We start from the raw sequence: 24,923 nt of genomic DNA on the forward strand, positions 1-24,923 counted from the left end.
CAAGCAACACTCCAGTTCTAAGCTGCTGCGATCCGATTGGGTGCTTACACCTTTATCAGCCAATACGGAATCGCCGGCAAACTGAATCCGGCCTTCTCACAAATGCGCCTAATCACTAATGCTCCTGTCTGAGCATGGAGGGGCGACCGTCGCATCCTCCCTTCCCTCCCTCATTGCTGATAACTCCTGGTCATCTCTCCCACAAACCTCAGCAACCTGCTCCCGAGACCTGAACTAGGCTTTGAAAAACAAGTAAGACAATCCACTGAGCAGTATCCATAATGTAGCACTACCAGTCCTGACTCCGGCTCCCTCTTAAGGCATGAGCACATTGCTTACTGTGACATCTGAGCCTTATCCAGTGAACATAAGAGTACTGCCTGTATCTCTCGATTTACTAGCCACTATAGCTCAATTACTCGACTCATCAGCTAAACCCATAACCCCATCTGTTCCAGTGACTACTCCTATACATGCGGCAAACCCTGTGTTGGTGATTCCATGTTCACGCAAATCAAAGTCTGCTCTAATAGGCTTTACAAGCCTATTGACTATCTGGTATATCTAGGGGCGCTCTTCCATGTATTACAGGTCCTTTGGCTATCAGTCAAATGTAAGTGTGATTTATTTTTTTTAAATTATTTTTAGTAATACAGGCTTATGTGCTCTTTTACTTACTAAATGCCCTCCTGGCTATCAGACAAATCTAGATGTGTTTTGCTTATGTATTATAAGCCCTGTTGGCCATCCTACAGATCTAGGCGTGATTCTAACATGTTTGCGGGCCTCCTGACGGCCATACTACTCGCATGCAAAACTAGATGGATCTCTAGGTCAGCAGGCTTCCGGCCCTCATCCTAACATAGGTGAACATAGATCTGTCATATGCCTTGCTAACCTTTAGACTGCTTATTAAACCTGGGCTGGATCTCTATACCACAAGTCCACAACCATCCTGGTACATATAGACCAACAGACTACATGCAATGACCTGTCCTGCTCTTGTCTGGGCGTACAATGTTACGGAGGCCTATGTACGAATAGAAAGCTAAAACAGCCACCCTTCACATCCCATCACCCAGCTCATTCACTCATGCCAACTGCAAATGGCACGTGTGCTCCCTAACTCACATTCCACCCTCCCCCTTTCTCCCCAAGGCACGTCCCTTGCCTACAAACTTGCCAACTACTGCACATATGACTACCTCATATCCGAAGACGCCCTACCCCTTGGAGTGTAGGAGAGAGTCACTAGCACCCCGCTCATCCACCCACATGATATACACCCCTACTATCGGGCCTACCACCGGCCACAAGCTCACTCAACACTCTAAAAACCCATGCTCCCTCGAACACGAGAACAAATGTTTAGCTTTCTGCCAAATCACCAGCCAAATAAATCTACTACCTACCACCCCATCCATCGTCCGTAGAAATGAACTACTGGCAGTGTACCTTTTTGTGGACTTTTGGTGCAGGCTGTTTTGCAGCTGCGATAGACACAAGGGTCATAATTTACCAAAAATGGTAGCTGTACCTTTTTAAGCCCTGAACAAGATGGCTTGTCCTTTCTGTTGTCATCTTCTACCTTTCTGGGTGGGGGGAGGGGTTCTTCTCTGGTCCCTTTGTCTTCACCGGGCTTCCTAAGAAAAGCCTGCAAAAGGGTTTCTGAGTGACTGGCAGCACAGGAAGTGGGGGAGGGGACAAGCTCCCCTGTCCTTTGTTCTGCAGTGTGGCTGACTGAAACCAGTTCACACTGGGAAGCTGGCTGTCCCGTTGGACAACCACCCCCCAGGTTTGAAAGATGAATGGTCAAAGGTGCATGGGTCATGATTGGTGTACTCTGCCAGTGTTTCTGGACTAATTCTGAGGTCCTGGAGCTGAAACTGAGTTGACCACGGAACAGAATATTCAGAAGAAGAAAGAAGCAGCCTGCTGAGTAACCAGTGCTGTTCCAACCTCAGCTTCTAAGTGACCAGGAAGATCCCAACATGATGACTTCCTCCCTTGGACTGGTGGATCTAACCAGTCCGGAGATGAACTACAATTTGCGTCATCCCTGGAAGAGCTGCAACCTCCACCGCCTGCAATTCCACCAATACCTGGGGACATGTGCTGCATCGCTGTGCATCATTGTCTAAAGCACGGTTTCGTCTGGAACTTTGTGGACACCCTCCTAAGCCTACAGTGACTCAAGCAAGTTCCCCAAAGTCCACTCACTAGAGACGAGGACCGAGAAACAAAGAAGTCTACTGCTGCAACCATCATCCTTCACTCAAGCCTGAAAAAGGCGCCAACAAGCCAGAACTGCAAGGGTCCTTTGCTGGGTATCCATCTGCATGAGAGCTGTTGCCAGATCCACTGAAGTCCCTTTTTTCTGTCACCAACACAGCGAAACCTGTGAACAGGGTCTGCTGTCGCCTCACTGCTGGGACCGTCCTGCAGCAATTGTTCCTTCACTTAAAGGTACTGCCCTGCTTCTGGTGAAACTTACCTGGAGTCTGCTTGTTTGATACTGTGATCCCCTTCATGCCTCCAGAGTTACATTAGGGTGGACAACCTATTGTACTCTAATCCTACCTTAAGACATTGGTCTTTGGGGCAACCCTTCAAGCAAATGTCTTTATTTCCTTGACTTGTGAAACCCAACTTTTACTTACCTGCAAAACCAAGAAGAGATCCTGTTGTACTCTGCCACACTAAACCTTGTACTGTTTTTCTGCTTTTCTGCCCAACCCCTGGTCACTGGTGCCCAGTGTCCCCTTTGAACATGCTGAGACTCTCATAAAATAGGGTTGAATTCCTTAAAACTGGCTGCAAAGTCACTAAAAGCTCTAAGAGCTTGGAAAAGTTTGCATATATGTTTAAGATGTCTTTTTTACTATTTGATTTGTAACTGAAAAACGATTCTGATGTGACTACAACTGTAGTTTACTATCCAAAGAATATTGCAAGTGGTTTGTTTTACTGTGTTGCACTACTTACTTGACTTGAAAGTTAGAACCTTGTGCCTTAGTGTATATATTAAATTATTAAATGACAATGTTTTAATATCCTTTATAAGGTATCAGTGTTTTCTTGGACTAACTGTATGTTCCGGTTCTTTGTACCTCACAACAACCCTCCCTCCTTAGACTAAGCCTGGCTGCTCACTGTTCTAACAAACCCTTGTGTTGTTTATGCTGAACCTAAGTAGTGTAACAATTTTCACCCAAGGTGGGCTTTCCCAAGTGCTGTCTCGGACAGGACTTTTGTAATAAAAAAATAAAATAATTCATGCACCTCAAAATGGTCTTCTCAATGCCCCCGATCTCAGCCTCCAGGTCCCCAGTTTGTCTTGTGATTGTTTCATCCCACATGTGGTGGAGGTACATACCCCTCTTTGTGAACTTAAATGATTACCACACAGTACACACACACATCACTTATGGAACCCACATAATCTTCGAAAAACTCCTCCATCGTTTGTCCGATTGTGTGCTTTTAATTCCTGTCCATCATTGTTTCTGCTCTTAGCCTCCATGTTGGTATTGGAGTTTTCATTTTTTCCAGCTCATTATGACCATTTGAGGTACAAGGCAGTGACCTGTCCAGATATTCAGACACCTCTAGTAAATGTGTCCCTTCATCCTGAATAAACCCAAAGTCAAGGCTATACAACATAAGTGCAGTAGAGTAAAAAGATTAACTTGTGATGCCTAGGTGCAGGTGGTACCAGACATTCATCAGCCTCTGTTCAATAATCAATTGGTGCGTTAGAGACTATCCTCATTGCCCTACCCCTCCCCCTTGCTGTATCAAGTACTTCATCTAATAAACAGTTAATTTCTCATCCATATCACTTTGTGCAATGTACTTGCATGTCATGACCGAGATCTGAGGAGAAAAAAAAGCCTGGGCTGTCAATGTTTAGTGAGTAGCAACATTACCAGTCTCCCTGCCAATCTTCCTACCACACCAAAATACCTACCCACCCTATCATGTAATGTAGATTCCATCTCTCGATATATTGTTTCATATCCACATGGGAATCCAGTTAGCTGACAAGGTAAAGGCAGAACTGTATATGGTGTCGCCCGGTTTCTTGCCAACTTTCAAGTGTTCTTCGGTTGTGAGGTGTTTCTTGGAGCATAGCAATATCAATTTTCTTCCTGCTGATATCCTGCTAATGTAGCCTTTTTAACCACTCTGTTAATGCCTTTAGCGTTCCCCATAAGTATCTATCTTTAGTTTAACCATTACTTTTGTTTCTATTGTACATAACAATTTTGTTTATCTTGCCCTTCTCTTTGATGCATTGAATTCTTGCTTTCGATTATTTAGTCCCAAGCCAACAGTAATCAATGGTGCTTGTAGTAACAATTGTAATTGGCAATCCCCCCTGCTGTGCATTGTACACTCTAATCTGGATGCCACAACATTAGTCTAGTAGTGCCTGACTCGTACTCGTCCCCCCACCCCGCCAACTCCACAACATCTTAAACAAAAACGTGCACTATTCCAATTGTTTTCCGAAGGCTGTTTGATTCCAAACCCCCTTTACCGTGACAAATTTGCGGGACGCAGCTGGCGTTGGACCCTTCCAGGAGAAGTCAAATCTGTGCCAACAACATACCTAGTATAATCACCAACCAAATCAATACTATCTAGACTATTGTGTTTGGCCAGACTGCCTTTGGCATGCACACATCCTTGTGCATTTCAAGACATTTTGCCTGAATATGTAAGCTGCCTCCCTCTCATTTCACTTTAGTTTCATTATGATGCTTGGAGTCCTCATATAACCGCTATTTCCCATCCACTTCGATGCATAGTTTTGTTGGCGCTAATAATGCATAAGGGATCTTTGTCTCTGCTTATTTGTTTGTGCCAAAGTCCAGATAAAAGGACCTCCTACTTCCATTTAACATAACATTACACTACATTCGAGCCATAGTCAGTAGTTTAACTCCCTTCCTGCTTTCTTAGACGCACTCCTTTAAATGCCTTCCTTGGGGCAGCACAACCCCCAATGAAGGCCAGCTCCTGTGCACGTGAAAACTCAGGCCCATGATTCACATGGATACTTGACACCAAGGCTGCATTGGTTCCATGTCCTCATTACCGTCGCATGTATCCATTACACACTTTTCACAGGCTATTCTATTACCATTCACATCTACAATTCGCTTTGATGTTTCCTTCTATAAATCTGCACTTGGGGTACATGACTCACTTGCGACACCTAGACTACACAGTTTTGCCTAGTGTTTCCTGGAATTTGGCTGTGGTTCAGGAGTCGCTTGCGACACCTAGACTACACAGTTTTGCCCTAGTGTTTCCTGGAATTTGGCTGTGGTTCAGGAGTCGCCTACATTTTTCTGTTTGCCAGGTGATGTGATAATGTTCCCTGACCAGTGTTCTGCGAGTGTGCTATCTGACAGCCACCTCCTCCCTTCCGCTATGACCCATTTATTTTTATTTTTCTAGACTGTTTGAGATGGGGTTTGCTGAGCAGCTGCAAGAGATCATCGCCCGTCTGCCGGAAAATCGCCAAACTGTGCTCTTCTCTGCCACGCTCCCCAAGCAGCTTGTGGAATTTGCTCAGGCGGGTAAGAATTGGACAAGTTCCTTGGTGCCTTTTCATACCGATTTTATTGGGCAGTGCATGGGCAAAAGTCTGAGTTCTGTTCTGAAAATCTCGAGAGCATATCATGACTGTAGCTTTGAGTTCCTATAATCTTTGTAGTGTTTTCAGTACCTTTCAGTTGTGTTCTTTCTCTCGTAAAGCATTTGATTTTATGGTTACCTTGTCTTCTGTTTTTGAAGCCTCAGTCTTCCTCTGCATAACATTCTCTCGGTCATGCTCATGATTGCCTGTCACACCTTTTTCTTTCTTAATAACTTTAGGTCTCACAGAACCTGTACTGATCCGTCTGGATGTGGATAGCAAGCTCAGCGATCAGTTGCGGGTAAGAGCCTGATATAGTGATCCCATGGTGGTGGTACAGCGAGAAGGGTAACAAGAACAGTGCGTGGGGGGCCCCTGGAGCAATTCTAGTGAAGATCATTAAAAAGGCATTTGTTAGGTCTCTACCTGTTGGTTGCGGTAAGTATGTGGAGATGTGAGACAGGGCACATAAGGGAAGTTGTGTTATAAGCAAATGCCACTGATGGGGACACTTATGGTGATAGTAGTTGGATAGCAATCTACTGGGAACGTAAGATGAGCTGTGAGTGCCAATTATGTGACTCCATTTTGAAGATGAAGAAGAGCTGTGAATAGGATAGATGGTAGGATGGAAAAAGAAACTCTATTGAATGCAATGTTGATGATACACCGGTCAGCCTCTTGTCAAATGGGTTGATGTCTGAGATGCTAGTATTGGAAAAAATTGTTACAGGGCGGCTTGAATGTTACCGAACACTTAAACCGTGTGAATTTGTTTTACTGTTCAGAGATGCTGTAAGAAACCTTTGGACTCGGGGATCCATATTGTGGCCTTTCCCATGTATTTCTCTCACTTTATGTACACACCCACTGGCCATAGAAAATAACTGTAGCATTAGAGACAACCACTACTGATGTGCCTCAGCCATTGTACTGAGATGCTGTACGAAAGAGAACATTATTATAAAGCCTGTGAAAGGATGTCAAAGTGTGAAGATCAGTGCTTGATTAATGGTGGTTTAATACAAGTTGGCAGCTCATCTGCCAAGGAACTGGACTGAAACCACCAATATTCCATTCACAGGCTGCCAGATGGTAGTGTTACAATCACTAGCAACGTGGGCTCTCAATGAACTGATGAGCTGGAGGAGAAAGGCTTTCTAGAGGATATTGTTTGTTCTCCAGTATCAGTAGGTGGAAAAAGATTGGTTTCCGGCAAACTGGCAAGAATATAGAATTGTGATGTCAGCAAATCAATGAATGTTCCCTTGCTCTGCTATTTCCAAATGTTCACACACCAAATAATAATCACTTGCAGAGATCTTAGACCATAGCCCAAGGGGACCCCTCTGGGTGGATAACACAAACAACCCAGGGCCCAAAGGTGGGTACTAAGGGTTGTGCTCGCGAAAAGACTGTTCAAGGAAGGCGAAGCAACTGGAGTGGAGCCTTCAGGGCAAACTACTAGATCTGGTCACCCAAGGCATAAACCCCAGGCCAACGACAGCCCAAAAGAACAATCAGTCTTCTAGGAGTGGGACCCACCAGCCAGAAGTGAAAGGAATAATGGAGGTGGCTCATGGGGGACTTAAGGGCCTCAACAACCAATGGAAGGACAAAGCGAGGCAGCTCTCCAGCAAAAGATCATCCCACAAGTATTAAAATGGTAGGGGGGGGGACCCAGAACAGTCGAGACTAAAAGATGTAGAGTTTTGGGGTCCCGATAATTGTATTGGCAATGACCGCTTCCAACACCAAGGTGAGAGACCCAGGCGGTAAAAATGGGAAGTGGCAGTAAAACATTTCAGAAGATGGTCCCTGCATGGGAGGCCTTGCCCAGCCAATCGGGAGGAGAGACCCTCAAAGGATATCCAACCGCTGACACCCCAAATCGGAGCTAAGCCGAGGACACCGGATGCAGCCAGTAACTGCTTCAAAACTATGAAAATCTACCAATAGATATGTAAACTTCTTGCCATTCTGAAAATCCCAAAAGTACAGAGTTTAGGAACGGGATTTCCCTTAGATATCCCATTCACTCAGGGGCTGGCGTAACCCAGCCCATCAAACATAGACAAGAGCTTTGCACAAATGTTTTGGCAGCTAGCCAATCAGGATAGCCCCAAAAACCACCAAATTCCCAGGCCCAACCCACAGGATATGAAATGGCCATATCTCTGAGTCATTGGGCTGGTATAAACCAGATTAAACTACTCTAAAGGATGCTTGGCTCCTGTGAGACCGATCCCATGAGTGCACAGCAGCCAGTGTCTTGTAGTTTCCCCCCAAACAAAGAAATGCCTAAGTTACAAAATGGCAGAGGGTAAGACTGCAAAAAATATATTGGTACATCATTGGATACCGAGTTACCAATACAGTAAATTGGTTTGCACTCCTAGTGGAGCCAAAACTAAGCTTCCACCAGACTACTAACATTTTCACAAACATTTAACAAATGTGACCTTGCTTTGATGCTTTATTTGCATGCATGATGTGTGCCTCATAATTTATGATGCATGCATTATTCGCATGCTGCTGCAGCATGCAAAGTTGAAAGGCTGGGGCTGCCGACGGGCCGGCGGCTGTCACCGTGCCGCCACTCCACGTGCCCCCTGGAGTTGTGTGCTGTTGTATTAGTGATACATATGTATTCATGATATTAGTGATGAGCAATTTTAGATCCTTTTCGAACTATGTATTTTGCCTTTCGCCAGTTGCAGTAATAGCATGTTTATTTTCCTGCCAGTGTCTGTTATGATCACCACAAGACATTCCATCTAGGTGTCCGCAGTCACTTGACAAAATCCTAAAAGCTTTTCTACAGTGTAGAAATATTTGACCATAGCACAGCAAGTGGCCATTGACTTTATTGTGCCACAATGAATGCATTGTTGTAATGTGTCCATCTTTCCCATCTCACAGGCATGCTGTTCAGGATGTTTGTTTGCATGTATGAGGTAACGAGTGCTCAGAGTATGAGATGTCCTGTGAGGGCGCTGATTTCCCTATTTTGCCAACCTCTGAAGCCTGAAAGTCGATGCATGCAGGCTTGACAAGCGGCCAACTTTGCACCAGACCTGCAGATGAACTTAACTGGTCTGCTGTTAAATCTCAGTTACCAGTTTAATGATATCCACTGCAGAATAATTGCCCATTTTACTAAAGCCGATATGATAGCTCAGTGGGTTCAAAACTCGCTGCTGCAATGTGTGTGTGATCTGCAGGTTCGAATTCCAGCAAGGCCATCTCAGCCTTTCATCCTTCTTGGGTCGATAAATGAGTGATAGTGTATGTGTATTTGTTCTATTCGAAAAAGCTTAAGCGTAAGTGCTATACAATAACATTATCATTTGGCCTTGGACGTCTGCTTACAATCACAGTAATTTGACTATGGATCTATACACTCAGATAATAATGATACATATGGTGATTCATTCTTGTATGAAATGTGTATCACATTAGTGAAATCATAACCATATATTTCGTAGTGTACTTAGGAACAATGCTATTTGATGCCATTTCCTGTTTTGTCAAGGGGTGAAAGGTCGTGTTTCATCGCTTCCCGGGATGTTATTTTAGGGTGGGGTGTCATCAGAGGTCAAGGGTCGTGAGGCGAGGGGTGGGCCACTTTTTTGAGGCGAGGGGTGGGCTGCTTTTATTTTTGGTTGTCCGGGCCTATTTCTTGTCCCAGTTCAACCCTGGACTTTAATGCAGGCTGTAGAGATCACGCCACTGGGCCAAAATACAAAAATGTCAGGCCAAAAAGTGTGATGCTCAAACCCAAAAGCAACCAGAAAGGTAAAATGAGGATTGAAATGTTAGGAGACTGGGATCTCCTGATGTGCAATGACCGAAGGGTAGGCGACTGCCCAGGACAGTGCACATGGACTATGGGTAAGAAGGCTACCACACTAGATTATTTTTTTGGTTCCAATGTGTGCTCAGAGAAAGTAATATCACTCGAGACCCAGAAAACCAAGTATAGTGACCATCATATGCTGGTTTTGATGTTGGACTGGCAGACACAGACTTGGACCCAGGCGGGAGGGAAGGATACTAATGTGAACCAAGGGGGCAATAAGCGAACTTGGACGCCTAGAAATATAAATAAAGCTTCTAGAGCCCTACCAATATGGGAGAAGGCTGAGGGACAGAGGTTGGGAAACTATACGCGGCCCACACCTAATCAACCATGCCCTGTTAATATCAGGAACTCCAGACTAGGATATGACTCACACATGCACTGCGACTGTGAACCCACCCCATCAAATTCCAAGGACAATCCTACTAGGGTTAAATGGGAACCCCACAACATATTTTAAGTTCGTAATAACAGTACATTGTATCACTGTCTTAAGCACTGTCAAAAGGCAACTTGGAACAATAACTATGGACCGGACCCCCACAGACGGGAACACAAACCGAAGCAACCCTGAGAGAAGAGAAAAATCCCTCTACCTAACTCCGTACCTCGCAGACAACTGGCCACCACGGCAATCCAACCTAACATTTGAAGCAGCAACATCAAATAACCTAACACAAGGAAGTAGAAGAAGGATGACCAACACAGACAGACAGACGACCGACGCAATAACCCCCTACATCACCAAAGCAAGAAGAACTTCCAATCAACAACCACAACTCCCGGAAGACGAACCTGATGAAAACACAAAAAAACCAAAGGCAAAACGTAGAATAACTCTTCGAAGACGCTGACACCCCGAATCCCACAACCCAACAAGTGACTGACCAGGAAGGAAATCTCAACATCGAGCAGAAGACGACCGCGACCAAGCCCAAACCAAACAACACCTCCAAACTTCACTGCAATCTAATAAACGCAAGATCCATGTCAAAATACTCAACAGAGATCTTCGACCTACTCGACGATAACGGCATTGACATCCTGTTCATCACAGAAACATGGCTGGACGACAACTACAAAATTACACTCCAAAACTGCCTCCCGACCGACTTCAAATGCCTACAAATAAACAGAAAAAACAAAAAAGGAGGAGGCATCGCTATAGCATTCAAAGAACACCTGAATATAAAAACTGACGAACCACTCAACATCCTCAACTGTGAAACCATGGTAATACACTTAACAGCGAGCCCAAAAACCAACATCGCATTCATCCTGGTATACAGACCGCCAACATATGATGCAACATTCATCAATAACTTCATAGAAGCCATCACCAACCTAGCCATCAACCACGAACACCTAATCATCCTGGGGGACTTCAACATCTGGTTTGAAGACAGCCACGCCAACTCCCAAAACTCACTAATTGAACAACTCAGGACCATGAAACTACGACAACTAGTCCAAGGAGCAACGCACTCGGCAGGACACACCCTAGATGCAATTTTCGCCAAAGAAAAACTCATCACCACGGCACCTCCGATACAAGTATTGTGGAGCGACCATCTCATCATCCCATTCGTGATCACTCTGCCTACCCAAGCCTACATCCAACATCCGAAAACCACAACCAAAAAAAACTGGAAACACGTCAAAGAAAGCAACCTATTCGAACAACTGGAATTAGCGAAACTCTCAACTACAGAACTGGAACTAGCTGACCTTGACGGGAAAGCAGAGATACTACACAAATGGATCGCAGATACAATAGACAAGATCGCCCCAGAAAAACCGTTCACCCCATCAAAAAAAAGACCAATGGCAAAATGGTTCACCCCACTATTAAACGACATGAAAAAGGAAAACAAAAAGATGGAATTGGAATGGAGGAAAGAATACAACCCAGGGAAAAAAATACTGTACCAGAAACAAATCCGCGCATACAAGAAGGAAATTCAAAAGGCAAAGTGAAGACATTACGATGACAGAATCAATAATGCCACCAACACACACAAAGAAATGTTTAGCATCATTGAAGAAATGAGAAACCCACCAGGCTGCGATAACAACCCAACCCCCCTCAGAAAAACTATGCAACGACCTGGCAGACCACTTCAAAAACAAAAATCGATGACATCCGACAAACCATACAAAAGCGACCAACCAACCACAACATACAACCCAACAAACCTAACACGGAACCACAGCACAAACTCCAATGCTTTCCTGAAATATCAGCAGAGGCATTTGCAATGCTGGTAAAACGAAGGAAGAAAGCGGGATCACCCATGGACCCCTGTCCCCCAGACATCTACAAATCAATCCTCGCACAAGGATTGCCAGCAGAACACTACAGAAACCTTCTAACTCTATCTCTATCAACAGGGACTGTACCGAAGATCTTCAAATCAGCATACATGAAGCCACTCTTGAAAAACACAAGTGGTGACGTAGATGACCTTTCCAACTACAGGCCGATCTCTAACATCCCCTACCCAGCCAAAATTCTAGAAACCTACATATATAAACTAACCCAAGAACATGTAGAAAAACACCACCTGCTGGACCAAGCTCAAATCGGTTTCAGACCAGCGGGAAGAACGGAAACAGCACTACTATCCATCTCGGACGACCTCAAAACTAACGCAGACTCAAACACTACCTCAGCCCTTATTCTGCTCGACCTCTCCGCAGCCTTTGACACAGTTAGCCATGACACCCTGACCAAAAGACTAGAAGACATAGGCATAACAGACACAGCACTACGTTGGACCAAATCATTCCTAGCAGACAGAACAGAAACCGTATGGATAAAACCTTTCAAATCCACTCCACGAGTTAACGACTGTGGAGTGCCACAAGGATCCTCACGATCTCCACTATATTTCAACATCCATCAGACTCCGGTCATCAGAATCTTCAAAAAATACATTACATGTTACAACTATGCAGATGACACTCAGATCATCTACAAAATCAAAGACACCGATGCCGACCATTCAACCCTAACCGACTGTCTAAAGGAAGTCTTCAACTGGATGGATGCAACAACCTGAAAATCATCCCAGGAAAGACAGAAATCATGATCGTATCCAAAGACCGAGAGAACAAAACCACCATCCCAAGGCCTACGGAAATGTGAAACGCACCAACACCATTGAAGGTAGTAAAAAATCTGGGAGTCCTAATGGACAACTCCCTAACCCTGGAACCACAAATAAATGCAACAGTGAAGAAATGCTTTTTCCTCCTCCACACGACAAGAAGAATTCTACCTTTCCTCTCCTTCACACACAAAACACTCACTATCGTCACCCTCATGTCAAAAATCGACTATGCAAACAGCCTCTTCCTCGGAATACCAGAATACCTCCTGAAGAAACTGCAACGGATCCAAAATGCAGCAGCAAGACTGCTCCTCAAACTATCCAGAAGAGACCACATCACTCCAGCCCTAAAAACACTACACTGGCTCCAAGTAAAACATTGCATCACCTTCAAAACAATGTGTATAGCGCACAGGGCAATCAGCGGACAAGGAGCAGAATTCCTACAAAAGAAAATTAGTCTACAAACCAACGAGACCCCTCCGATCAAGCAACGAAATCCACCTGGAACTCAAACCATACCTTAAGAAAAAACTTGGAGGCACCTCCTTCTACCACTTAGCCGCAAAAATCTGGAACAACATCCCAAAAGAAATGAGTAACACTGAAGATCACCTAAAATTCAGGAAATCGCTAAAAACCTGGCTCTTCAACACCACAAACTAAATCTGGAAACCAAACCAGACTAAACCGGAAAGGACACAGACATCCCCGACCCGAGAGGGTAACTCCCACGGCACCTGGACGGGTGACACCGGATAGACTGGAACACAGGCGGCACGCACGGAGACTGAGTCAACTACCCCAGACAATCCCACCAACACTTTCTCCCACCACTTAGTTACCGCCAGGTATCACAGTGGTGTGGAATTGTCGAGATATTGGCAATCACCACACTACCTGAGAGGTTGACATTGGCAGGTACACTGGCCACAGGAGTATGAAGGGAGAATAAGGGGAGCTATAAGAGAACATGTTAGAGGTGGGGGCCAGAGGAGTAAGGAACCTGTATGCCAGTTGGACCCAGATCAGGACAGAGCCGCATCAGGGGAGAGTACGCAAGCCGAGCACCTCAATTCAGGATAGAGACGCAAACTAACCAACCCTACTAACAATTTCCCTTTCTGCATACACCTCTCAAACTCCAAACCAAACTCAACCAAAACCTACAGCACAACAAACCGAACAAACTTCACTACATTGCAACAACAAAACAAAAACACACATAGTCTTGCACAACAGTACACGACGACTACCGGCCGCAAACACCCCAAGCCCAGCCAACGGACCCACCTGGCTGAGGCCGCCAACAGCACATCACTGCTGTCTTGCACTTTTCCTGCTTCCTCCCACTAACTCAACCTCCCCTCCTCTTTCAGAGCCGCCAGAGCGCTAGGGGACCACTCCGGTGGTGGTAGTGCGTGGTACAAATGTCCTTTAACATTAACATGATCTCTCCAACCCAAAAGACTTCTGCAGATCTATTGAACTGGCACAGTTCATTAACCAACTCTTCGAGGGGATTGTGTCCTCTGACGTATTCCACATCTATGACGGGTAATGTCCACAGCTGTGCTGCTTCGGCAAATTTTCGGCCGATGGCGTCCTGCCTTGATCCCCTGACCCTCGAGGGTCGACGTCACCGGGTGTTATATATAGGACGCATGGCGCCCGTAGCCTCCGTTCCATTTTTTCCGCAAATGTGTTTGCTCGGAATCTCGGTGCGCTCGATTCTTCTTTCGCGTATGTCTTCGTCTTCCTCTACTACCCCGAAGTCGGGACTGCGGTTCAAAGATGTCATCACGGACCCGCACGACATCTGCCTCTGGTGCCTCGGCGAAAGCCACGCCACCGACGACTGCCAGTCTCTGACGTCTAAAGCCTTGCAGGAACGTAAGGGGAAACTGAAGGTAGGATGTCTAAGCCCCGTAAGTCGAGGTCTGCTGGGCTTTCGACCGATGATTCGAGGGGAGACTCTGCGAAAGTCCAGGGGGTCTCGGTCTAGGAGTGGGTCCCGCCATTCCTCTGCCTCGTTGAGACATTCTAGGAAGCGCCATCATTGGTAGCCTTCCCCGTCCTCGTCGGAGGAGGACTCCGCGAGACGGTTAACTTGTCCCACCAAGTATTCATCGCCGGCCAAATGGGATGCATTCCGCCAGCAGATGTTGGCGATTTTCAAATCGCAAGGCACAGTTCCGGCCGTGCCTTCGAAAGGAGCCGGTGGGGCATGGGCTAGGTCCACCACTCGCACGCCTTCGGGCTCGGGCGGTCGTGGCGATCGGGAGCCGCCAAGGTCCCGCTCGAACAAGGGAGATCACCATAGTTGTGCCAGATCCAAGTCCCGGTCCTCGACGCCATCGAGACCGTCGGAGCCTGTGAGGCCTTCCAAGAAGGCGTCAACGCCATTGACGCCGTGTCCGTCGAGGGGCTCTCTCGAGGCTCAGTCCTCGAAGTCGTTGATGCCATCGGCACCTCGGTCGACGCCGATTCCCTCGGCGCCCTCAACGCCAGTTGTGGGGAGGTTGCTGGAAGTGCCCCTGAGGGCTGTGGATCCTCTGCAGAAGGCTCGCAGGAAGTCTGTGAGGCCTGTTTTTGAGCCCTATTCTGTTCCTCCTCCTAGATTGGAGTTTTTCCAACCTTTACAGGATATTTCAGAGGTTGAGGAAATATCTGATGAAGAGATGGCCTTGCCTGTGCCTCCTAATGTCCCTGATGACCTTTTGTCTGGGCATAGTCAGATGGAGGAACTAGTCAGGCATTGCATGACGCTAGTGGCCTTGACGCCTCTCCGGAGGTGGAGTTTGGCCGACCGGAGCCTGGGGCGCATGCGGATTCCTCCTATCGGCGTCTCATGTCAAGGTTGACAGAGTACTTGGGGTGGTCTGCTCACCTGTTCAGTATGCTCAGGATGATTTGACGGACATCCTGGATCAGGGTCAGCCCACTGACCCGGTGTTGCCGTTTCACATGGATTTGCAAAAGAGGGTGGCAGCGGCTTGGACTGCTCCCGAGTCTCTACTGGTAGTTAATAAGTTGCTTCCGAAGAAATACCGCCCTTTCAGTAGTGACCCCTGCTACTTATTGACGCACCCTACTCCGGAGAGTTTGGTGGTGCAGGCGGCTACGGCCACCTCGAAGCAGGCTGCATACCCTACCATCCCTCCTGATAGGGATGATAAGCACTTTGATGGTTGGGCGAAGAAGGTATTTTCAGCTCAGGGTATGGCGTTGAAGTCTGCCAACTCCACTTGTGCCTTAGCGAGATTTACACACACTCTGTGGAACTGTGCGTCTTTGATGGCTGAGCATATTCCCGAAGGGGAAGAAAGGGATGGTTTTCTAGCCCTCGTGCAAGACGGCAAGGATGCCATGTGCAAATCCCTTCAGCTGGTCCATGGCTGCGAGCACCGTGATACGCAGGTTTGCGTGGTTGGGGAAGTCTGGGTTTGCTCCTGATGTGCAATCCCGTCTTCTGAACATGCCCTTTGATGGTGTTCATCTGTTTGGCAGCAAGGCTGACGAGAGCCTTGAGAGGTTGCAGACCTCCAAAGCTGCAGCAAAGTCTTTGAGCGCTGCAGTACGTAAACCTCTGCCTTTTCGTCCTAGGGGACAGCAATAGAGGGGAGGTTCCTTTTGGTACTACTCTTCCTTTGGTAGATCTAGAGGAGCTGCCAGTCAAAGGGGCCACCATAGCAGTACCCGAGGTGGAAAGCAAGGTACTCGGGGTGCCAAAGCCGCTCGGGCAGTTGCCTCTTTGCCCTCGGGCACTGCTGCAGCCGCGTCCGCTCAGTCATGAGGCCATGTCCCATGGTTCGCCGGTTTGGGGGCAGACTTGCGCAGCATATTGGAGAATGGCGGGCCATTACTTCCGATGTGTGGGTTCTGGAGATCATAGCCCACGGGTACTGTCTTCCCTTCCAGCAGAGGCCTCACGACAATCCACCGGGGAAGCTCTCTTTGAAGCGTCCGGATCCGCTCCTTGCACAGGAAATCCTATCCCTGCTGGAGAAAGGCGCCATAGAACTGGTGCTTGTAGCGTAGAGGAACAAGGGATGTATTCCCCCTTTTTTTTTTGATTCTGAAAAAGGACGGGGGATTGAGACCCATCATGGACATGAGTTGGTTGAACAAGCTCCTCAGGAAGGACAAGTTCAAGATGGTAACTCTTCCTCAAGTCCTACAGGCCTTTCAACTTCAGGATTGGTTGGTGTCTCTAGACCTCAAGGATGCTTACTTTCATGTGCCGATTCATCCCAAGCACAGGAAGTACCTGAGGTTCGCGTTTGGCGACTCGCATTTTCAGTTTCGTGTCCTGCCGTTCGGATTGACCTCCACCTGAGGGTCTTCACCAAGCTGATGGTGGTGGTCGCAGCGTATCTCAAGAAAGCGGGGGGATTCACGTCTACCCCTACCTGAATGATTGGTTGATCAGGGCGCGCTCTCCCTAGCAAGCCCTGGATCATCTGTCCGTCTCCTGCCACTCCCTTCACAAGCTGGGCTTCTCCCTCAATTTAAAGAAGTTACATTTGACACCTTCCCAGCGGCTCCAATACATCGGAGCAGTGTTTGACATATCCCTGGTGCAGTGTTCCCCTCCCCCAGGTGAGGGCTCATCACATTCTGCAGATGGTGGACAAGTTTCAATGTGCCCAGAGTCTCCTGGCGTTTGAATTCTTGAGGTTGCTTGGCCTCATGGCATCCTGCACTTTCTTGGTGCCAGAGGCCAGGCTGCAGATGAGATCCCTGCAGTGGGCTCTCAATATGCAGTAGTCGCAGTTTTCCGGCAGGAGGTTGGATCCCGTTCAGATTCCGGCCTCAGTCGTCCAGGATCTGCTATGGTGGGCCGACGAAGGCAATCTGATGAAGGGAGCACCGTTTTGGCAACCATGGCCAGAGGTGACGATCGTGACGGGCGCATCCCTCACAGGATGGGGTGCTCATGCCGACGAGTTGCCAGCCAGCGGCCGTTGGTCTCCGTCGGAGTGCAGTCTCCACATAAATCTGTTAGAGCTGAGGGCCGTGAAGGCCCTGAAGGCTTTTCTGCCATCTGTGTGGGGAAAAAATGTCCTGAATATGGCGGACAATACAGTGGCCATGCACTACCTCAAAAAGGGGGGGGGGGCAGGGTCACTCCCTTTGTGCAGGGAGGCGATGCAGCTCTGGTTCTGGGCCATCCAGCAGGAAATTTCGATCTCGGTAGTTCATCTGGCCGGAGACAAAAACGCGGCGGCGGATGCTCTGAGCAGGCAGAGCATGGTCTCTCACGAGTGGGAGCTGGTTCAGGAAGTTCTTTTGGAGATCTTCACCCTTTGGGGAACCCCAAGAGTGGATCTCTTTGCCACTAGCGTCAACCGGAAGTGTGAGAGATTCTACTCGCGGGAATTTCCCACAAGAGGAGCCTTAGGGGACTTGTTCGTAGTGGAATGGTCCTTCCCACTGCTGTATGTGTTTCCTCCAGTCCCCGTCATTCTGCGAGTGTTGCAGATGTTACAGAGGTTCGGTTCCCGAATGATCCTCATTGCTCCGGCATGGGCCAGGGGAGCGTGGTACCTGGACCTTCTGGAGATGTCCATCTGTCCTCTACGCCGTCTTCCCTACCGAGACGATCTGCTCTCACGGGAGAGGGTTCGGGTTCTCCATCCAGAGGTCAAGTCTCTCAGCCTTCATGCTTGGTATCTGAAAGGTTGAGATATTAGGATTGGGACCTCCCTGAAGACGTGTTGGAGGTGTTGTTTTCGGCCAGAAGGCCCGCAACAAAATCCCTGTACCGTTGCCTTTGGAGAAAGTTCTGTGACTGGTGCAGGGAACAGAATGTGGATCCTTTCCAATGTTCCATTCCTTTGGTTTTGTCTTTTTTGCTTTATTTTGCTCCAAGGGCCTGCAAGTGGGTACCATTAAGGGTTACCTGGCAGCGCTGTCCATATTTAAGCGCTCGTCTGAGGAATGTTCTTAGTTTAAGATTCCTTTGATTTCCCAGTTTCTAAAAGGGCCAACTAATGTTTTTCCACCATCGCCTTTCCAGGTGCCGGGATGGGATTTGAATTTGGTTTTAAAGTTCCTAATGGGAGCTCCGTTTGAGCCCTTAGATTCTTGTCCATTGAGACTGTTGTCCTTTAAAGCTGTTTTTAGTTGCGGTCACTTCCGCACGCAGAGAGTGAATTGCAGGCACTTTCCGCCAAGCCACCCTTTACTGTCTTCCATAAGGATAGGGTTGTGCTGCGGGTGCGGCCTTCTTTTCTTCCGAAGGTTGTGTCGGACTTCCATTTGAGCCAGAAGGTGATTCTTCCGGCATGTTATCCTCCTCCACATGCTGGTAAGGAAGAGGAGAGGCTCCATAGGTTGGATCCTAGGAGAGCTTTGAGTTTCTATCTCTCGCGGATGTCACGGGTCAGTGGACTATTGGCTCTTTGTTGGTTATGCTGGAAGGCGCTTGGGTCAGGCTGTTTCTAAACAGACCTTATCCAGATGGATCATTTTGACGATCTGACTGTTACCGGTTGGCGGGAAAGGACCCTCCAGAAGGCTTACAGGCTCACTCTACCAGGGGTGTGGCTGCCTCCACTGCTCTGCAGAGGGGCGTTTCTATTCGCATTATTTGAGAAGCAGCCACATGGCCCTCAGTACATACTTTTGTGAAACATTTTTCCCTGGACACCATCCATGGTCAGGATTTGGCTTTTGCTAAGGCAGTCCTTTATTCAGCCATTTGATTGATTGGGCATTCTAAATTTGTACATTCTTTTCCCACCTCCATTATTTGGTACTGCTTTGGGAGTCTGTCATAGATGTGGAATACGTCGGAGGACACAATCCCCTCGAAGAACAAGTTACTTACCATATCTCGGAATGTTTTTTCGATGGGATGTTCCTCCGTTGTATTCCACGTCACCCTCCCAACCTGCCCCTCTGCTGAATTTCCTTTGCGATTGCAGCTTACGTTTCCGCAAGGCTATCTGCAGTCATACTGGCAGGTGATTGGTGCTACAAGTTCTGGGGAAAAAACTACAACTATGGCTACAGGCGCCGTGCGTCCTATATATAATATCCGGTGATGTCGACCCTCGACGGAGGCCCTCGAAGGAAAGCGGATTGTCTCCATCGAAGCAGGACGCCCTCTGCCGAAAATGTTCCAAAGCAGCACAGCTGTGGACATTACCTGTCATAGATGTAGAATACGTCGGAGGAACATCCCATCGAAAGAACGTTACCAGATATGGTAAGTAACTTGTTCATCTAAGGACACTACCGGCACTATATTTAATACTCAATTTCTGGTGCCCACTCAAAATCAGACTCATAACAAAATGCACCTCCACCATAACTGATCACACATATAGGCCTCCACTGGCAATATGCCCTTAACAGCCACGTCTACTGCGGCTGCCTCCTTAATCAAAGTTGCCCTCATCAACGCAAGATTGCTCCTGGCTCATGCACTGGATATTGCAGACCTATTTGTGACTAATGACCTGGATCTCTTAGCAATTTCAGAAACCTGGCTCCACTCAACAGACGGTCCAGCCCTCTCACTAGCCATTCCTGAAAACTACACTATTCTCAGAAAGGACAGAGAAGCCTATAGAGGTGGAGAAATTACCTTCATTGCAACAAACCAGTTTGGACTAAGAGTACTCTCCAACCATTCCCTTCAGGAGAACTGCTGTCCATCAAACTACCTCTCACGGCCTCTCGCTCTTTGACTATTCACCTCATTTACAGACCACCAGGTCCTATCTCCTCATTTGAGGAAGATATCTCATCGCCTTACATGGAACACCAAACTAGGCTCCCACCTTATGACGCTAGGAGACCTAAATCTGGGCTTTAATGACACTGACAACCATGCTTCAACCTTGGGCTGTACTATCCCAGAACTGGGTTTCTTGCACCGAATAACAAACCCTATCCATAACAAACCCTATCCATAACAAAGGTAAATCTATGGACTGGATAGTAGACCTAAACTGCGACACTATGATTCTTTCCAACACACCCTGTGACCACCACGTTATCGCCTTCACTCTCCAGGACTATCCTCGCCTACATTCTGGCGTTATCCAAGCCCCATCAGCACTCACTAGAAACCAACGGAACATTACAGTTGATAGACTACTGCCCTTATTGCATTCTATAACCAACTATCTGAACCACGCCAACATGGACCCTTCGTCATTGGTAGAGCTGTATAATCTAACCTTACTTAAGGCTGTAGATAAAGGAGCACCTTTAAAAATATGCAAAGCAAAGCCGCGTGGAAATCTCAACACCTGGTACACTAACAACCTCAAATCCTTGCGTAGTATAAAAAGAACATCAGAAGCGAATTGGAAAAGAAACCCAACGGCCGTGAACAAAGAGATGTTCTCCACTGCCTCTAACAATTATAAAGCTACCATCCTCCAAACTAAAAGTACTACATACAACAATAGAATTACAAGTGCTAATCCAGGGACAAAACAATTGTTCACCATCTTCCGGGCACTAGAATCCCCTGTCTCACCCCAAGAATCTTGCACTAAAAATTCTACTTGGTGCACTAACGTTCAAAAAGCCTTGTTGGACAAAATTCCACTCCTACAAACAAAATTTGAAACAAAGAAATGTAGTTTGCCGCTGGATACCCATCTCGCAGAGCTGAGGGACTGCCCCACTAAACCCTTTGGGCCTTTTGAGCTTGCCTCTGTTTCTGCTATGGAAGTAAACAAAATAATCTTGAGTCTTAAACCATCCAGATTTCAAGGCGACATCTGTCCAGCTTCAGTCAGCAAAGAGGCGGTGGATGAGCTTGCTCCCTTCATAACGTCCATAATAAACACCTCCTTTGAAACGAGCATTGTCCCAACCGACTTGAAAGAAGCCTAGGTCCTCCCATTACTCAGAAAAACCTACCTTGGACCCCAACATCCCAACCAACTATCGACCAATAACTGTACTATTCCTACTTAAAATACTAGACAGAGCCGCGTACCTGCAAATTCAACGTCTCTTAGAATCCAACAATCTCTTGGGCCTTCGACAATCAGGCTTCAGACCAGGTCATGGTACCGAATCAGCTCTTATGGATTTGAAGATGCAAATGGATGATCTAAAAGACAATGGCAACCTAGTGCTCCTCCTTCTACTTGACCTATCGGCGGCTTTTGACTTGGTCAATCATAAAGTCCTTTGCAAACACTTGACCACGGCAACCCACTTCTCCACAAAGGCCTCTCTATGGATACAGTCCTTCCTCTCGGACCGAACAATGAGGGTATCCGCCCCGTCTGCTGAACCCGCCCCAGTATCTTGTGGAGTACCGCAGGGCTCCTCTGTCCCCCACACTTAAAAACCTCTAAGCCTATTTTTTGACCACTTGGACGAAACTGGGTGTCACCTACACAAACTATGCGGGTGACACCCAAATCCTCATTCCCATTACAGGCTCCTATGAAACTGACTCCAAACTACTTAACGAAATATACCAAACTGTACAAGCGTGGATGGCTACCCACGGACGATGTATTAAAGACAAAAAAACAGTTACTCCTTATTGGATCCCAGAACAAACTAAACAATTTAAATGACCAATTAAAATCCTTTTAACATTGACAGCACCAATATCAACATTTGAAAAGAACTGAAAACTTTAGGTATATACCTTGACTCGGCTCTCACCCTTAATAGACAAGTTAATGCAACTGCAGCAGCCTTTTCCTCAAAACTAATAAATGCCTGTAGATTGTTTCTCTCTTCAGACAGCTGCATTACCTTGGCCAGATCCCTTATTTTATCTAGCCTTGACTATGGTAATGCCTTGTATGTAGGACCGAATAGCCGTAATGTCAAAAAAGTGCAAGTGCTGCTAGATAATGCCTTAAGATCTACACTCCATATACCGAGAGCCTACCACATAACGTCAGTAAGAAGAAACGTCCACTGGCTTCCCTGTCCAGGATAGAATTGCCTTCAAAACACTATCATTGACACACAAGTGTCTCTCAAATACAGCCCCAAATACCCAGCTAATAAATTGATAAAAAATCAAACCGATAGAACTACCTGGTCTATTCACGCACACTTACTAAAGATCCCTAGATTGAAACTTCAAAAAACAGGGGGGGTAACAGTTTCCCGGCACTAGCAGCTAAATTTTGGAACTCTATGCCCTCAGTTCTAAGAGAAAACCTGGCTTTTTGCACATGAGCGGTAATGTGGCCCTTGTGTTTTGAATTGTACCTGCACTATCATGATATGCTACTGTTAGGAATGTCTCCATTGTACACCAATGTATTGTTATGTCTGTTTTTTTCTGCAACTACAGTGTAATCTCTTAAGGAATGCGCCCAGATACCTTTGGGTTAGGTGCGCACTACAAAAGAATAAATAGTGTATTGGAGCTTGGTGCCTGGTTGGAAAGGTTGGCTTATGATGCAGAGAAAAATGAGCACTACATGCAGATAATAACAGAGCAAAAACATTCGAACAGTTTTGACATAAAAATAAGAGATGCAAAGAGGGAATTGAGGTGAACAATAAGGACTATAAAAAGAGAAAATATCTAATATGATCATAAGTGCAAATATAAGAAGGGCCAAAAGGCAGTACAAGTGCTGGTTAAAAGGATGGAGGAGGACTACCTTAAATGTGCAATGGCAACATATGTTCACAGTGCACTGTGGCGGTAATGTGATAAAAATCGGGCAAATATTGAGCAAGGCTAAAGGGGACAATAGAGGTGCGATGATGAACCCAATACCAGAAGGGACATGGAGGGAGCACATAAAGGCCAAATATGTACCTGATAAAGATGAAATAGTCAGTGCCAAATACGAGGGGAAGTGGATGAGGCCACCTACTGATTTGGAGATAAAGGATGCCGTTGAGGCTGAAGGGGTCCTGAGCTCCCGGACCGAATGGTCTTGCGAATGAAGTATTGAAGGCTGAACTGATGATGTGGGCTGGGTGCTAAAAATATTGTTTGACAAAGTTTGCAGAAATAAAATGGTTCCAGCTACCTGGCAACAGGCAATGTTGGTCCCTGTCCATAAAAAGGGAGACAGGGAGAACCCATTGAATTATAGGCTACTATCCCTATTAGATGTAACTGGTAAACTCGGACAGGATTTCGACCACGCTCAGCGACTACTCATATCAGGCTTTTAGTCGCTTTGTAGAGGCCTAAAAAAAACTACACACATGGGGCTGCCCGGCGGGTTTGCTCGATATGGTGATACAACTTTATACCAATAACGCAGCTCAAGTACGTATGAACAATACAGGGCTGGTGACGTCCCCCATGGAAATAAAGGAGTCTGGCAAGGCTGCTCATTTGCACCATTATTGTTTCATTTATATCTGTCCAACCTTTCCCGACGACTACTATTGGTCAAAGACTGCTAAATTAAATTGGGCAATCGTCACATAAGTCTTTTGTATGCAGACGACCTGGTTCTACTAGATTGAAAGATGGAGGGAGTCGAAAATGAATACAAAGACCTGTGAGAGTATGGCACACAAAATGACTTGAAAATAAACCATAAGACAAAGATGATGATTGTGGTGATGAAAGGAAAAATAAATGGGGTAAATATTTGGGCAGACAAAGAGCGCTCATTAGATTACGTAGATAGCTACCCTTACCTGGGACTCGATATGAGGGCCCACGCGGATTATAGCACCATTCTAGAAGGGAAAAAAAGAAAGGCCAAACAACTGACAGGGGTAATTTAATAAGTCTGCGAAACATACGGCAGGGTATTCTATTGACGGGGTGCTTAAACTCTATAAACAGAGCTTTATACCTGTATGGTTTGGGTTAGCAATTACTATTAGGGATTTAGATTGGCTAAATGTCATTGAAGTCTTTTTTTGGAGGAAATTATTACAGCTGCCCCAGTCTACCTGCATGGCTTACATCCGACTGGAATTGGGTATACTCTCCTTGAAGAGCCATCTGCTTCTTCACAGAGGATTGTTCTATATCAAATCCCGATCAAATCCAAAATGCCCACTACTACACTTGGTTGGAACAATTTGATAGCTGGGTTGCCCGAACGTATGCAGAGCTGAATGAGGAAAGCTTCACTAGCATTGGGTGGATGCCAGATTTTGCACGTGGCACACGTTTATTTTATTTGTATTGCGCACCAGACCCCATGATATCTTGAGAATATTGTATAAAATTAAGATCGAGAAGTGGAATTGGGTCAATATTTTTGCCCACCTGGAGACATTAAAACAGTATAAATATGTAAACAAGGTGAGACATACATACCTCAAACAGCACATATATCTGATTCAGTGCCCTAGTCCAGCACTT

At 46.5% G+C, this 24,923-nt stretch overlaps 1 protein-coding gene across 1 annotated transcript in view; it reads left to right on the top strand.

Moving 5' to 3' along the window:
- The window catches only part of DDX54 (DEAD-box helicase 54), a 560,256-nt gene that overhangs the window by 300,017 nt on the left and 235,316 nt on the right, over positions 1–24,923 (top strand). The window contains exons 8-9 of the mRNA XM_069619243.1: positions 5,470–5,591; positions 5,890–5,951. Coding sequence (XP_069475344.1) covers positions 5,470–5,591; positions 5,890–5,951 — 184 coding nt within the window. The remainder of the gene's footprint in view (positions 1–5,469; positions 5,592–5,889; positions 5,952–24,923) is intronic.

Source organism: Ambystoma mexicanum, chromosome 10 (assembly GCF_040938575.1).
Source record: "Ambystoma mexicanum isolate Mex_15411 chromosome 10, UKY_AmexF1_1, whole genome shotgun sequence".
Lineage (NCBI taxonomy): Eukaryota > Metazoa > Chordata > Amphibia > Caudata > Ambystomatidae > Ambystoma > Ambystoma mexicanum.